The sequence below is a fragment of the Synchiropus splendidus genome, chromosome 12 (assembly GCF_027744825.2).
Source record: "Synchiropus splendidus isolate RoL2022-P1 chromosome 12, RoL_Sspl_1.0, whole genome shotgun sequence".
In the NCBI taxonomy this organism is placed as follows: domain Eukaryota; kingdom Metazoa; phylum Chordata; class Actinopteri; order Syngnathiformes; family Callionymidae; genus Synchiropus; species Synchiropus splendidus.
In genome coordinates, this window is record NC_071345.1 from 20,038,586 (window position 1) to 20,056,033 (window position 17,448).

General features: G+C 40.8%; 1 protein-coding gene across 2 annotated transcripts in view; it reads left to right on the forward strand.

Moving 5' to 3' along the window:
* Nucleotides 1–16,418, forward strand: part of dyrk1b (dual-specificity tyrosine-(Y)-phosphorylation regulated kinase 1B) — a 42,855-nt gene extending 26,437 nt beyond the window's left edge. For both annotated transcript variants that reach the window (XM_053882146.1, XM_053882145.1), the window contains exons 2-13: nucleotides 6,437–6,603; nucleotides 9,077–9,196; nucleotides 9,313–9,501; nucleotides 9,882–10,029; nucleotides 10,119–10,268; nucleotides 11,887–12,023; nucleotides 12,242–12,388; nucleotides 12,464–12,604; nucleotides 12,721–12,841; nucleotides 13,492–13,674; nucleotides 13,960–14,063; nucleotides 14,808–16,418. In XM_053882146.1, coding sequence (XP_053738121.1) covers nucleotides 6,535–6,603; nucleotides 9,077–9,196; nucleotides 9,313–9,501; nucleotides 9,882–10,029; nucleotides 10,119–10,268; nucleotides 11,887–12,023; nucleotides 12,242–12,388; nucleotides 12,464–12,604; nucleotides 12,721–12,841; nucleotides 13,492–13,674; nucleotides 13,960–14,063; nucleotides 14,808–15,323 — 2,025 coding nt within the window. In that variant the 5' untranslated portion in view covers nucleotides 6,437–6,534 and the 3' untranslated portion in view covers nucleotides 15,324–16,418. The remainder of the gene's footprint in view (nucleotides 1–6,436; nucleotides 6,604–9,076; nucleotides 9,197–9,312; nucleotides 9,502–9,881; nucleotides 10,030–10,118; nucleotides 10,269–11,886; nucleotides 12,024–12,241; nucleotides 12,389–12,463; nucleotides 12,605–12,720; nucleotides 12,842–13,491; nucleotides 13,675–13,959; nucleotides 14,064–14,807) is intronic.
* The last annotated feature ends 1,030 nt before the right edge of the window (nucleotides 16,419–17,448 follow it).

The following is a 17,448-nucleotide window of genomic DNA, read 5'->3' on the forward strand; positions in this document are numbered from 1 at the left end:
AGGTCGCCGCATTCATTGACAATGGAATATGATATTATTAATTTTGTTGTTGTTCTCAGCTCCTTTTACATCTCCACTGCACTGATGTAGGCTATGACTTTGACCAATCACAACAAAGAAACCGAGGCACTGAGGGAAATTAGACATTTCTTCTGCATATAATTAATGTTCAAGGCGTATTTTGTTAGAAGAAACATAGTGTAAGCTTTCCCTGACCTTTTTTACTGCATTCATTTGATTACTGAGTGTTAAGCAGGTGGAACTATGTTGTGATATGTGACTGAGGTGCCTCAACATGGGCTGACCGTGAGAGATGAATGCTCTTCAAGAATGTCCAAATGTTACTGTAAATTCAAAAAGTCTCCAAGTGAGATGCTAACCTGGTCACTTTTGGGTGCTTGAGGGACTTGAGCTCGTGCTCACTTACAATATTGGCCTCGACTGCTACTTGGGCAATGGTGTCAATTTGTATTGTGTTGTATAATGCCATTCCTACTGGAAGGTTGTCTACGCCACTCTTAAGGGTGATTTGTTTTGAGTAAGGCCATGTGAGTTCAAATACATGAAATGCGTCAGAGTTATACTTGATTTACATGGACCTCTGCACTCTGCTTGACACTCATGGTTGCTACCATAGCAAATAAAGAGCTGGTTAGCATGGTATTCTGGAACTCATTGAGAAACCACACAAGTTGTCCACCAGGATATTGTTATTAGGCGTGGTTAAGAGGTGAAGTGGTCTGATGAATGCATTTCTATGAAACATTTTTAAATTATTCCAATCTAGCACCAACTTCTAGCTTTTCTGGCTTCTAGCACATACTTCCCTGCTCCTATTGTTACCATTAAAACTGTAATGGTGCCCCCTCTTGGTTTAAATGGTGTCTTGACTCTCAGCTTTCCTCCCTTCAATAAGAGTCCAGCTGCTTGTTTGTTTGTTTTGCTAAACAACTGAGTCGACATACCCCATGTCATCTCAGGGTTAGGACGTTTTTTGAGAATTGGCAAACTTTCAGTCATTCAGCACAGTTATAGTGTCTTTGTACATCAGAAAACAAAAACTGTTGACAAGGTTTCAGATCACCTGCCAGAGTCCACCAGATCATGAACACACAGGCACACACAAGACATCCATGATTATATAGTACAAGGTCTATAATGTAGTTGTTGAGAATGTATTTGCTCCTATTTCATCCCTGGGTTTGATTGGCCCTTCTGACTGTGTTGTCCAGAATTGTCAGCCAACTACTGTTATTTTCTAACATCATGCAAGTTTCTTCGCTTTAAGGTTGGTCCCTGCATTGTTGCCATTCCAGTTCATTGTTTGTGTGGCTGATCACATCCCCCCTCTTCTATTGATGTCCACAATTCATTGACTCTTGTTGAATGTGTGGCTAGATGTTGGTTTTATCAGACACAACCTTTGTGTCTGATATGTGTTTATCTATCCTTGAATTCATCACTACTTTCATCAATACTTTATGTTTACATTGATTTGGCCGGTTTTTAGCTTTGGACCTACTATCCTCCAACTGATTGGCCATTTTTATTTCGTTGTTTTAGGTTGGCCAAAACTTTTCAACTCATGAATATCAAATAGAAGTATGGCTGATAAAATAACTGGCAGTTACATACCAAAACAGAGAACATTGTCAGATCGTTTTTGATGTCCACAGTTATAAGGGCAAACAGTGGCCTGTTGGCTTGACTCAGTAGGTTTTGAATGTTTGTAGTTTATCCGGCGCTACAACTCGTATATCACATCCTACATCCAGCTTAAGTCCTATTAAATATGACTTGCGTTTAGAGATATTTCCTGATGTTACAACTGACAAAAATGTTCGACAGCCGTATACAGTATTGTATGGTTTATTTATTTGTTTCACCACCCAACTTGTTGTTGTTAATTCCATACATCTTTCTAGCTTACATTTTGTCTGCTCTCGGACATACAAAAATGTTACGGTACACATTATGCTGTACATTAAAATTGAGAAAAAACTGATCTACATCACCAATCGCAGTCATTTTTACCTTTAAAAAGTGAGCTCTGTTTAGAAGTTAGAAGCGTAATAGGCCAGGATACACATTTTACTTTTTGTTGCTGATGAATGGTCTGCACATCTGTGTAGTAGTGGGTTTTTACCATTGTGGTTTGAAATATGTTAAAAATAAAATTATGGTCTTAATATTTCTAATTCAACATTTGTTCTAATGTATTTCATGGTAAAAATAATAATAATAAGAAACAGTCTTCCAAAACATCTGGCTGGATTATTTAGTAACATGAGCCATAAGCTGATACTTCTGTCTGATCCAGGGGGTGAATAATGTGGACGGTGATACTGTGTAAAACCACTAGTTCTTCAGAAACAAAATGTGTTTCTAATCGATTATTCTGTTTCAAACTGTTGAGTTCCGATACTTTTTATGTAAAATAATTCTTACATAAGTTCAGGTAAATACATTTCATTTCAAGGAAATCTAACAGTCTAACAGTCTAAAAGATAGAAACTGTTACACTTTAATGCCAATTATACTACATGGGTAAAGCATATATATTATGAACTGGAGCACATTAAAGAAAGAGAATCACTGAGGTGAAAAACTTATTAGATTTTTTTTTTTCTATGAGTGATGAAATTACAAGACAGAAGATAGCTTCAAAGCTAATTTGAGGAAATAAAACACCTGGTGAAGTAAGTCAAAATAAAAATACAATCTAGCATTCGGTGAATTCTGCTTCCCAATTAAATGTCATTCTGCTCTAATTGTCATTCTCATTTAAACAAAATAACATTAGGTTCATGTGTGAAATATTGTTCTGCGACACCCATGTCATTTAAAGATAGAAGGTTAAACATGAATAAAATCGAGTTAAGAAGAATGTTTTATATTCAACTGTCTCTATTTACTGGTAGCTGTGTGTTTTACTGACTGACATCTGTTGTGTTTATTTTAGGTAGCATATTATGCTACTCGCTTTTTAACCGTAGCAGAAATGAAAACATAAAATGCAATGGTCATTGATGTCATACTGTTGTGGAATTTTTTGCACCTCCGTATAAAAAGCAGACCATGTGGGTGTTTGAAGAGTTTGACACACTTTTTTCCTTCTCTATTAAAAGCGTTGTACTCTCTACTGAGACATAAAGGAGGCACCTATTCATTGTGTCATAATCACATGACACATTCTTTCATAAATCTGAAGAGAACTCTGTTTATGTGAAAGCAGGATTCCGATCATCAGCATTTGTTCACCCTGAGGCTATTGTTGGGTTTAGTGTGTAAATAATGGAGTTAACTGCCAATATGTGGTTGTTGGCATTTGTGTTCCATCTACATTACTGTGCAAGACATACAGTAAATCGTGTGACTGCAAAGTCCAGATCTTTGTGCCATAACTCTGCACAGCTCTTCAACCCCTATTGTTAATATTTTTAATGAGTGAAAGAAGATGGTGTTTCAAGTGGCTTGCAAAAATCACATTCTTTCTAAGATTATAAATAATTATTAAACTATAAACTGTTCTACACTTAATTATAGTTTTAAAAAACAATCTTGGCTGGAGCCACTGTATATAGCATGTTTACTGTCGTTTTCTTCTGTTTCTTCAGTTGGTGTAAACATAAGACATTCCTTCTTTCAGTTTATTGTATTTAAGCAGCTCGATGATATCAGTGACTACAAGATTTAATAATGCTTTAAAACAGCAATTAAGTGAACTTTGCATACATAGGTCATCAGAATATTCATTGCAGTGCATGCTGGGAATGCCTTCTTGGCATTGATCTCAATCTTACAGTATGTAATATTTGTTAATGGTACTGTATTTTGGGTGGCTGTGTATATAGAGATCTGAAAGGTGGTATCTAAAATGGTATAATAATAATAATAATAACAATAATTATCATTATTATTGAAATCAAGGCTCACAAACATTGACAAGCCTATCCTATCAATATTCGTGGCCACACAAATGTGGCCACAAAGACTGGTTTGACCGTCTGGTCCTCGAGCATAGTTCCTCATGGCTAAGGGCAGGACAGAACCGCCAGGTATCAACATTGTCAGAGCTGGTTTGGCCAGGGACATAGATTTCTTCTATGGTTCGTCCCGAGAAACCGAAATTATTCACTCGTGAAGACATGCAATGTATGTAAGTGCAAGTTCATTATTTCGATTGCAGTAATTCTCAAGACTTAGACCTAACTCAAATGACATAAACAAAATATAAACTCATGTCAGCTGTAATTATCAAAACATGAATGATCATTCCATGAGTAACTATAGACTTTCTTGTAAATAAGGAAGTTTAACTAGGAAGTATGCCATGTCAGACACACATCTGCATATACTTACATATTCCATCTCTGCACTGTTAGAACCATTGTTAAAACAGCTGTAATATAATGTAGAATGTTTGCTGGTGTGCTTGGTCATCACCTTGATGTCAGCAGACTGTTGTGTTGTGATTTTCCGCCTGGAGTGACGTGAGTGTTGAACGCATAATGCTGTTGCATCATTATACATTTCCACAACACAAGTGCTGGTGATGATGGCATTAACATGGACGCGCTACGAGGGGAAGGTGAGAGAGCTGCAGTGGCAATGGATGGATACATCGACAACAGAATGTGGAATCGGAGCTGGAGTGTTTTGAAAAAGCACCAGGCATGATGAGGAAAAGGGGAGGAGAGAGAGCGGTAGGGTGGGTTGGGTTGCTAGGGGAGAGTCTATCAGACTGCCTGTGAGAGCGCGACTTCTATTGGAAGCCACTTGCTGAGCAGCAGAGAGGCGGAAGAGGAGGGAGAGAGGCAGCTAATGAGTATTGTGGGCTGGTTGCTGAGACAGCATTGGGTTTATTTATAGAGAGGTGGCCAGCCAGCCCTTAGATACCAGCAGCGAATCAGCTGACAGAGAAAGAGGGGGCTCCGGCCAATGGCAGCGCAAGAAGGGGGATGCCAGAGTAAGGAAGTTCTGTGAGTGCTTCTTGGGCTCTTAAAGAGACGGGGCAGATTTCTCAGTACTAGGCAGATATTCTCGCCCTCCCTCCAGCAGCGTCATGTCTGTAAGCAGGCCAGGACCCACACCACCACAACAGTCCCACTAACACAAAGTGGATACCACTTAACACACAAACGCTTTCTGCCTCAGAAACATTAAGAGGCATGCATAACAAGGACAAATTCAATAAATAAAAAAATACCATTTCATATAAAATATTATTGTTCAAATAGGCAACAGCTTATTACGCATCTTCTCTATAATTGTCGCTGTAGAAAAAACATAGCTTTAAATGTGCGCATCATGTCCAACATTGTCCTCAACTTCCACACTCACCAGTTACTTGACTGACATACATAACCACCAGTCTAAGGCCTCTGTTTTGGGTAGATTGTGATCTTTTCATGTCATTTTTTTACAAGCTAGAAAGATCCTCAAAAGTTGTTTGATACTCTCCACCATCACAAGTGCTCCATCTGCACAGGTGAAACATCGAGGTGGTTTACCTGGAGTAATCATGCATGTGGCATAGCTGGGAAAAGTCACAAGCATTCAGTTAACCTTTTTGCTTGAATGTTTTTTAATGCATCTGAAGGTTTTTGTTGTTGTTGTTTGTTAATTATAGAGCAGACAAGAAGGAAACGACAGAAGCAAACAATTTTTGTATATTAGTCACTTAAATACTAGATACATGTTCTGTTAATGTATGTTGCCATATTATGGAGCTGCTGGATCAAAATCTATTGTCTTCCTCCAGAAAATTGCTTTTCTTTCACGATTCCATTCCCTATGTGTTGTTACTAATAGTAATTAGTTTTTGTTGAAAAAAAAAAAGAGAATGTAATTCAGACAAATCAAATGGAAGGGGGAAAAAGGGTCTGTGTTGGCACAGGTGTGCTTTTGATTTTAACAACTCAAAAAGTTGTCTATTGGTGTCTAGCAACTTCATTTATGAATCAGGTAGTTATTCTTATCATCAGACAGTTTCAGATGAACTGTTGATTGTGGGAAGATTGAGTGCTGTGCTCTACTTCAAATGGAAGGGTGCAACTATTGCCAGTGATAGTTGAGACACTTGAGGTCTGGTGAACCTTCTATATAGGAAGTAAGTTAAAATTCTTGACAGGTGTGCTTGATTTCAGAGTGATTTCAGAGTTCTTGGATATTGAACAATGAGTGAGTAATACTTGACCCGTCCAATTTAGGGTTGAGTTGTTGTTCAGAAAACTGTAGTGTTGTTGTACTTATTTACAAATACAAATGTAACAGAACTGAATCTGAAGTTGAACTGTCTTATGTGTTTCTGTGATTTAAGTAACAACAACTGAACGTAACAACAGTTCATGTGTTTTCTGGTTGTCTGTATAATTGGGATTGGTGGGGTATCCCTTCTTTAATCAACTCCCCCTCTCTCCCCCTCTTTTCTCAGGTGTAAGCAGCTCAGGATGTCCGCCCACCTCCTCCTCCTCCTCCTCCTCCTCCTCCTCCTCCTCCACTGCCCAGGGCTTCTCCCTCGCTGAGCCAGCCATGACCAGCCAGCACACACATACACACCCCTCCTTCAGCTCTATCCACTCCATGGCCGAGCAGCAGCAGGTAACACTGACCTAACAAGCACTCTATCTATGGTCCCTTTAGGTCAACGTATTAGCCATGGACCTGAGTGGTGAATATTCCTCTCTGATCATGACTTCTGAACTGTCCATTATCTGACCATTTTTGTCCCTAATAACTAATTTACATATCTTGGAACTTTTCATCCACTCCTGCTATTTAAAAAAAAGTCTGTGACACCAAATCAAATATTTTGTCGACAAACAATAGCAACATAATCAAGCTGTAGATCACAAATGAATAGTGAATGGACAAACTTCTGTACATCATTTTTGCATGAGTCTTCACTACTTCGAATCATGGTTCTTGGAGCTCGATGAGAACAGTCTGTCGTCAAAGTGATTTAATGTAACGCAGCATCATTAAAACAATTATATAAACTGTTCTCATCCTGTACAAGAGGCTTTGCGGCTTCATGAACAGTATTTCACAGAGTAGGTTCAGTGAAAACATCTTATTAAACAATGAAGTTTCAAACAAGAAATCAAGTTAGTCGGAATGTTTATCAAACTTACACTGAAGATGGCCTGAAAATTAAAAACATGAACATGTACAAAAGAAAACGTGCTGTTCAAGGTTGCGGGGAGTGCTTAAACTATCCAAATAAAATATGTTTGTTCATTTTGTAAAACGCAAATTGACAAAGAGACATAAATATTGTTATCTGTTGCTGCTGATGGTATGTTGATGTTATTGTGGGCACCAAATGTTAATATTCTTCTTGGCTGATGTTGAACTAGCAGCGTATACAAGCGTTTTCTGGACTGTCGAAAGTTTCAGCTGTTGTCAGCCTTCTAGCTTCAACATGGAAAAAAATGATACAGCTCAACTAATAAGTCAATCAATAGTGTGTGCAGAGAATTCCAAAATATGTGACCCACTGGTAGATGTAACTTTTATGGCCACATGCTCACAAAACACAACTCAATTCTTTTTCGTACTTGTGCTGCCATCTAATGGGCTTTGCTATTGGTTTATTCCCTTCTCAGGCATTGCCTTTGCCCTGAAAGATATAGGGGGAACTAGGGGAAGCCCCTTATATAAGCCTTCACTACTGCACATCGGCCCTTTTTTTCCACTCACTCTTGATTTTCGTGCAATTGTACTCTCACTATCCGCTGTCCCTATGGAATCAGAAGAAGTGCACATGTGCTGCCTCCATTGCCCACTATGATCTTCTTGCTTCCTGCTTTTTCTGCCTGGTTCAGGAGGGGGTGGGGAGTATATCAAATATATTTCTAGGCAAATACGACGCCTTATAAGGGAGTAATAACCAATAGCGAAGTCCATTAGAGGGTTACGCATATTCTCACAGAACTGAGGTTACATCCATGTAACTAGTGCTCCTGATATGCCGCTGTCAGTCAAAAAAAAAAAAAAAAAAAAAAAAGACAGTCGGTGCATGTTCAGGCACGTGAACATATCATGGTTCATGTTGGGCCGCGGTGGACCAATACTCCACTCAGACTCCAAACTCGCCCCACTGGACTCACCCCATCGACCAATTCTCTGACAGCGTGGAGGGTTGCAATTTGGGAATCGAGCCAGGTGGCTTTAGAAGTGCAGCTGTCCCTCTCAGATTTTAGCAAGTGACCCAACACATGCCATCTCTTGCCAAGTCTACCTGGCACAATGTCCCACCAATGGCACTTGAAACTGTGGTGCACAGACCATATTACAGAGCAGTCTGACATGTAATTCGCCAATAAATAAAACGGCTGTCAAATTCTGTCAAATATCACCCAGTTGTGAAATTAAATGATATATAATGGGATCTCTGATCACTCGACTTTTGTCCGACAGATCTCTCTCCACTTCAGCCTCATCTTCACAAACTTAGCTCTGTGTTTTGCACCACCACAATATTATGAGATCAAGAATGATTTTTAAAAGGATCAAGTTACTACTTTGTGACTATGTGATTGTATTATCTAATGAGCCATTAGTGAGTGTTGTATCAATGTTTTTGAAACGTAATGATTCTGCCGTTTTAATTTGGATAAATGATTTTGGCTGTGTCCAAAATCATTTATCTTAATTTATCTTAAATATTAATCGATGACAGAGCAATACTTGAGCCATTCACTTGGGGGTCAGACAAATAAAAATGTATTGTTGTTGCACTGATGAACAAATACAATTGTAAGAAAACCTAATATGAAATTTCACTTATTTATAGCCCTCTACTGTGTACGTCTTTGAGGGACGTCCCCTAATCCCAATCTCCAGGAGTGAACCCAGGATCAGGTGGCAGGAGTACAGTGGCACTGTGATCACTCTTATCGTAACCTTAGCCAATTAAGATACTTGCGAGAGCTGCACACACTTGGGGCTAGTGGTGGTAGTGATTTTTTTTTTTACCCCACGCCTCTTATTTAGATGGTAAACTGATGTGTAAGAGTAATGATAGAACCGCTCAGTTAGCTAAAACTGAAAACTGCGCTCTCTTTTACAGGTGCTGTCTGATATGACCATACTCCAGCGGAGAATCCCCCCGAGTTTCAGAGACCCTGCCAGCGCCCCTTTAAGGAAACTCTCCGTTGACCTCATCAAAACTTATAAGCACATCAATGAGGTATTGCTTGTGCACTTGTTCATGTACCTCTGTGGGTGAATCAGTGTCACATTAATGTTATGTGAGTCAATATCAAATGATCAGTCCGTTGATAACGGTCCATGTTCTCGCCACAGGTGTACTATACTAAGAAGAAGCGACGGGCCCAGCAGGTCCCTCCAGAGGACAGCAGCACCAAGAAGGAGAGAAAAGTCTACAACGATGGCTATGATGATGACAACTATGACTACATTGTTAAAAATGGGGAAAAGTGGCTGGACCGCTATGAGATAGACTCATTGATTGGGAAAGGCTCCTTCGGACAGGTTTGTGCCTCATAGATCACATTTGAAAGGAAAATAGAAGTGGAAGTGTTTCCAGTGTTGTATGAGTTGAAACATTGGCAGTGGTAGTAAACACTATAGAGGTATCATCTGTGTATGTTAGGACCCAGCCAGTTGTTGATTTTTTAGGTAACTAAGAACAAATTGTCAAGTGATCCATTTAAACTTCTGAAATCTTAACTGTCTTCCACAGAACTGCATTGTTTGTGTGTTAATGATTAGTAATAGCTGTTTATCACTCTGCTTCCTCACTATTGGATGACTTAATGCAGTCTAATCAGAGGGAAAATTATTTCAATATTCAGAGGTGCCTGGCTCGGTATTGTCTCACTCATGCTCCTCTGTGGTTGTTGAACCTCCAGGTCGTGAAAGCCTACGACCACCACGAGCAGGAATGGGTTGCCATTAAGATCATCAAGAACAAAAAAGCGTTTCTAAACCAGGCACAGATTGAACTAAGACTTCTGGAGCTCATGAACAAGCATGACACTGAGATGAAATATTACATAGGTGAGATAAGCAACATACCTACGGACGTTTCAAATGGTTTGATTGGACCGATGTTAACACTGTCGTTATCCCTTCTCTGTCTATTGCAGTCCACCTGAAGCGTCACTTTATGTTTAGGAACCATCTGTGTTTGGTATTTGAGTTATTAAGCTATAACTTATATGATCTTCTGAGAAATACCAATTTTAGAGGCGTCTCCCTCAATCTCACCAGGAAATTCGCACAGCAGCTCTGTACAGGTAAGTGCACACACACACACATGCACACACACACGCATGTTTGTATTGCTGTCCCTGTGGGGACATTGTTTCTCATTGACATAATGCTTTCCCCAGCCTCTCGCACTAAGCCAATCAAGCCAAACAAATTGAAGTTTAATCTTGTGGGGTCCAGCCAAATGTACCTGCCACCCTGAACAGGACTAAGCGGTAGTGCACTTAAGATGGATGGACTTTCAGTTGAATATTTTTAATGAACGTGTGCAAAACAACACAGCAAGGCTGCATGAAAACTCAGGTCACTGGTACTTAGATGCAGCATTGAGTCTTGTAATTGCACATTTGTAAGTTGAAATCAGTTACAATATTATTGCGTTGTTGTCATTAAGAAATCTTTTCATAAGGAAAGCATCATTAATAAAGTTAAATTTGTCAAAGTTATTGAGACCATTTTTGTTTGAGTAGCTACGCATCAAAATGTTGTGTATGTAATTACTTAACATTTACAAAACAATTGGAACATTCACATTCCTGTATATGCCAGTGTGATGTATCATCTTTCTACACTTGGAAAAGTCATGTTAAGTTTCATCAAGAGTGAACTTGATAATAAAAATAAAAGTTGTAGAACACTAACATGACGTGAATAATATTGTGGGAATAGCGTCGTAAGATGACCACCAATACAAATATAAAGAAGCCGGATCATTACGATTTGATTGTTGTCAAGTACATACTGGAAAGAAGAGAAATTAAAGTCAGTAGAAACGCATGCCTGTAAATGAGAAGGAGTCAAGTGAAGAATAAGAAGACAACAGAGGTGATGGAAACAGCTGAGCTCAAGTATTTGGAATCAATCATGCAGAGTAATGGACAGGGATTGAATGAGGTGAAGAGAAGAGTGCAGGCAGGGTGGGGTCCGGTCAGGTGTGATCTGTGACTGAAGAGTGCCATCTTGAGTGAAAGCGCAACTTTAAAAGACAGTTTTGAAACCTGCCATGATGTATGGCCCAGAGACAGTAGCTCTGGCACAAAGGCAGGAAGTTAGAAGTGGCCGAGTTGACGATGCTCAGGTTTTCAATGGAAGGGACTAGGAAGGAAGAGATAGGGACAGCTCATGGAGAAGTTTAGATGCAGAGTGTTGGAGATGAAGGTACCGTGTTAAACAACAAGATGAAGACCAGTTTCATGGATCTGTTAAATGAGGACATGAAGACAATTGGTTTGAGTTGGGGGAATGTTCAAGATTGATGATAATCAGAAGAAGGATAACTTTAAATCTTTAAAGGAAAAAAATCTGATTTATATTTACTATAGGTCACTATGAATCCAACCAGCCCAGTTGATGGGAAAAAGTGATGTGCTTGCATGCACGTATGTTTCCATAACAATAACGTTTATCACTGTCAGAAGGTTAGTTTCGAATAATTATAAGGTACAAGAGAAAAATATGATAGAATGTGAAAAGATAAATAATTTGTTATTTTTATCTGGCCATTGTTATCTAGTCATTTTGGTCCAAAACCTGACAAGGTAGAATACATTTTCAGTTATGTTGTGCCTATTTCTACTGTCAATATTAGACAAGCTATTAATGAATATCCTTTTCTCTCTCCCCTGCTCTTTTTCTCTTTTACAGCTTTATTATTTCTGGCCACTCCAGAGCTGTCAATCATCCACTGCGACTTGAAACCAGAGAACATCCTCCTTTGTAATCCCAAGAGATCTGCCATCAAGATAGTTGACTTTGGATCATCGTGCCAGCTTGGGCAAAGGGTGTGTTTCTGTGCATCATCAATGATAACCCCTCCCATCTGTGTGCTGAAAAATTCAGGACAGAATAAACCCATTTTCCGAGTCTCCTCATTAACATGGCTCCAAGTAAATCACTGAGGGCGCTCTCGCGTTACTTGTAGAACAACTACAATTGTTTGTGTATGAAACGTGTCAATGGTGTTTCTAAATGTGCTCTGTCCTCATGCTTTTCCATGCAGATTTACCAGTATATACAGAGCCGGTTCTACCGGTCCCCTGAGGTTCTGTTGGGAATGCCCTATGACCTGGCCATCGACATGTGGTCTCTAGGTTGTATCTTGGTGGAGATGCACACTGGAGAGCCCCTTTTCAGTGGTTCCAATGAGGTACAGTGCTCAGACATGTCAACCATCTTCACGTCAAGGAACTTTGTTTTTCGAACTATTCATATGTGTGTGCAGGTCGACCAAATGAATAAGATTGTGGAGGTTCTGGGCGTCCCTCCCAGCCACATGCTGGATGCAGCTCCAAAAGCCAGGAAGTATTTTGACAAACTGTCAGATGGTTTGTGGACAGTGAAGAAAAACAAGGACATTAAGAAGGTGATTATGTTCTCTGAAAATTGTCACACTATAAACACATATTGAACAGTGTTGTGGTTGTGGTAAATACTGTGAGACAAAAAAAATCTTGACAAAGAAGTTCTCGTTCCTTGCAGGAGTATAAGCCACCAGCCACACGACGTCTTCATGAAATTTTAGGTGTGGAGACTGGAGGACCCGGGGGCCGGAGGGCAGGGGAGCCGGGACACGCCCCCTGTGACTACCTGAAGTTTAAAGGTGAGCTAGACCAATTAGAGCGGTTAAACTGGAGTACAAATGAAGATGAGAAGAGTGACTGGAGAAACCATTAGGAAGAATGAAGAATTTAAAATACACTTGTGTTCATGAGCCTCTCTGTTAATGTGGAAACAACAAGATGTACCCTTTCTTTATTTGTCTGTTTGGGGCAATTCGAAGGTGTTAAATAGGTATGAGGGGCTTTTCACACTGCAGATTTTGTCTCGAGACGCAGTGCGTTGGGCTCAGTGTCCGCCATGTGAACAAAAGCGAACCATTTTTTGGCCCCGGACTTGATCCTGCCTGAAGAGCTGCACCTTGTCTCTCTCGCTAGATGCCAAAAACTCTCGACTTAACTGTTATGATAGGCATTATTTTTAAAATGTTGAATTCAGTTCAATTCATTTTTTTGAAACCAGAAGGCTAATTGTGTGGTGGTGCTTACTTCTTGTACAATAGCGCCATCTTCTGGCCAGCCAAATGATGATACATTTCCACTTGTTAAGGCCACAAAAAGGAGAGAAATTATTACACCCTCTGATCACTGACCAATCTTTGAAGTAAATCACCCACGAAATTATCCAAATGTTTATGAAGTCATGTTGATTGTCCAATCCTGCACCCCTTACGAGCTTGATGTGTTTTAACAGACCTGATCCTACGCATGCTGGACTACGACCCGAAAAGTCGCATCACACCATTCTACGCTCTTCAGCACAATTTCTTTAAGAAGACGACCGACGAAGGAACCAACACCAGTTCATCGACATCCACCTCTCCTGCCATGGACCACTCCCATTCAACCTCCACGACTAGCTCTGTTTCTAGTTCTGGTATGAGTCCCACAAGTCCTTTTCACTGCTCATGTTGCAACATTACGGTACTCCACAATACAACAAAGTCGACCCATGCGCACTCAATTATTGGGTTTCGAGGTAAACTCAAATGTTATCAAAAATACATCAGGGGCAGGATTGTGAAAAGAATTACAAATAATAATGGAAATTCTTTTGTCATCATTTGGTGAATGCTGTTGGAAAATCAAATATTGTAAAGATGTGTTTTACATCTAAACTAGTTGACCTATTGACTTTATTTGTGCCTTGTGTGACCACTAGGCGGCTCCAGTGGTTCTTCCAACGACAACCGCAACTACCGCTACAGTAACCGCTACTACAACTCTGCTGTTACACATTCAGACTACGAGATGACCAGCCCTCAGGTACGCACGCACACACACATGCTTTTATTTCTATCCTTGTGGACTCATTGTTAGGTTAGGCATTGTCATATTGCTTTCACCAGCCGCTCACCCTAAACCTAATCATTCGAAACACATGGCTATCCTGAACCAGGACTCTGGACCAAACTTGAACCTAAATTATAATAACCCAGTTATTTTTTCAACCTGCCAAATGTCCCCACAATGTCATACAGTCCTGACAAGGATAGTGTTTTGTCAGGAATCGGTCCCCACAAAGTAGGATCAACAGTCCCACTCACATATGTTTGTGTTTCTCCCTTTGTGGGGACATTGTAAGGTTTCTCATTGACATAATGCCTTCCTCAGCCGCTTACCCTAAACCTAACCACCGAAAACAATTGACTAAAAACTGGCCAAACTAAAATCTAAAATTATCTCTTGGGTGACACGCTCAGGCTTGAGGCTACAGTGCGATCATGAGCTGTGAATTAATGTGAGTGTGATAGAGGCACTAAAAGATCCTAATAAATGATGGTTGCAATGGGTGCAGGAAAAGTAATTATTGGAAGTTTTAATCAAAATTTGTACAACCGGTATAAATACATTGAACACATATAGCTGGGCATGGTGGTGTAAAATACCTGCCCTCATATTAGTCTCACATAATATGCTATATCATGCTGCTCTTGTGATCAGGTAACTCCTGAAAACCAAGTCACGTAGGCACGACTCTGAGGTGTATGTCTTCACTGCCCCTTGCAGGCTCCCTCCCAGCAGCAGATGAGGATGTGGCCAGGTAGTGAAGGTGGAGGTGGGGGTCAGGACCCAGCATACACCCAGTTGCTGCTCCACAAGCCGGCTGCCTCCCAACAACACCAGCGCCACTTCTTAGATCCGCCCCATCACCCCCACCCCACTTACTCCCACCACGGGAACGGCGGGCGCAGCCTGCGGCAGGGTGGGCAGACGGGCATCGGCGGAGGGGGCGGCCAGCAGGGATCCTCGCCCCAAATGAGTGACAGCATGGATGTGGGCGTGTCCCTAGGGTTGCACCACCTGGGGGCGGTGTCTTCCATGGAGGCTTCTCAGTTCGGCTCGGCCTCCCTGCCCCTCGCTCTGCCAATCGGACTGTCGGCCTTCCGGACTCGGACGGCTCCGACCGCCCCTGGGCCACAAGCCCCGCCCCCTGAGGACTACTACCCTGCCTCCAACAACAATAACCCCGCTGCAGGGGGCAGAGGGAGGCCGGACTCAGACGAGGGTCCGGCCAACTCTTGATAAAACCTGAACCATGCCCTAAAGCCATACAATTTTAACTACAACTACTACAACTACACACATCCAGCCAGAGTTCAGAGACAAAGAGATGAACTTTGTGCTGCAGGAGACAGTTTGTACTGCATGAGAGGAGGAAGAGGAGATGGAGGAGGAGTAAAGAGGAGGATTCTGGGAAAACTCTTCTTTTATCCTGTTATAGGTTTTTTGTCTTTTGATGCGACTGTAACTGAAATGAATGATTGTGACAAGTTATTATTATTATTATTATTGTTAATATTTGATTTTTCTTTTCTGTGTTTTGAGGAGTTGTGTGTTCTACTTGGTTGTTTGAGCCTGGAGAGGAGGAGGAGAATGAAGAAGAACGAAGACGAGAGGAATCATGCCTTTTTCTTTTCACTCCATATGGAGGCAGGACTGGGCGAAGAGCACACAGTCACGGTCAAACTAGTTACAATCGAGATCAGAGAATAGCTTTCACACACCCATAGACACACAGACACACACATGCCGCAGATGAAGGTTCAGAAGACCACAACACTGTAAACAGGACTTGTGGATTTTCTCTGGTGTCTTTTACAAAGCTTTTATTTGAAGCGAATAGCTTCCCTGCATCGCGGAGAGTGTGTGTTTGTGTGTGCGTGTCGTGTTGGGAGAGAAGATGATGGGACACTGATGCCTTCCTGGCACTCACAGGGATCTACTTCTCATCCTCCCCTCAGTCTTCTGCTCTCCTCTCCCTCTACCCCTCCTCCTCCTGGTGTGTTTCTCCTCCAGACAGCTCCTCCTCTCTGTGCTGCTAGTCATCATGACAACTGGTCCGGATTGCTGCTAAAGATCCAACACAGATCAATAAAGAAATAAAAAATAGAAACAGAAATAAAAAAAAAACTTTTTAACCCTTCTGCTTAAGAGAAAAGGATAAAGTAAGAACCACTGCATCTCAATGTATTTATTACTATTTAACAAGAAAAAACAAACTGAAAGTAACCCTTTTTTCTGCTCTTCTTTGTTTGGTTGCCTTCTTTCTGCAGGTGAGCTCTGATTGGCTATTGTAACAGTGACAGTAACTGGCGACAAGGGAATGTCGCTGGTCTTGGGGAGGGGGGATTGGGGGGAGGGGAGGGTTCGGGGCAAAAATAAAGTTGGATATATAATAAGAATAAAGAGTATACTTTTGCACACCAAAGTCAATCAAACCACAGATCTCCGCTTTTCTTCCTATACTAACCTGACTCAGGACTCATGGAGCCTGTCTACACACCACATGCACTCTGAGAGGTCACAGCTCTGCTACAGGACAGTCTAAAAATATGTGTCATTCGTAAGCAAATATTTTCATATGAAAACATTCAGATATCATCAACCTGTAAAGAACAGGTCACCATCTACTGCTAACCGTCAATATCTAGTCATCAGCTATAACATGACATTTTGCTACTAGGTCAACTGTCAGCTTCAACATTTTGCTGCTCTCATATGACATCTGTGAGAACCTTTCTTCTTTTTGGTACTGACCACTGCCACCCTTCCTTATAACTGCTTTTCATCTGCCAAGAGTCGTGAGTTAAGGATGAACATCTGATATTTAATGAAGAGCTTTGTGCCTGGACAATTCAAAAGTACCATTCATGGTGTAGAAAGATGTGCACAACAATGCTTTCAACAAGGAGCACAGAAACACAAGTGATTCTCACTTAATACAGTAAGTAAAGTATCTCATTCAAAGGAAAGAAACATACATGTTTATGGTGCAGGTTCAGAGAACCTTTAAAAAGAGCATTCCCACTAAGTTCTAAACTTATTTCACTGAGTGTGAAATAAGTACTGAGTACTGAGTGTGTTGAGTACTTCCCTGGGCCACTATAGGTTACATTTCTAGGCCAGTGTGGACTGCAAGGGATACACCGACCTCCGAGGCAAATTCACCTTGCAATATCATCGGTTGTTGATCGAATGATCGAATGAAACTAAATCCACCCGTTATAATTACTGGGCAAAACGATGACCGAATTATCCCCTTTATTAACGTTTTTTTGTTATTCTTTATTGCCACTAGATGGCAATACTGATCATCTTTATGAAACGTCATCGCCTCAGTTGTATGTAGAAGAAGACGGACATACAA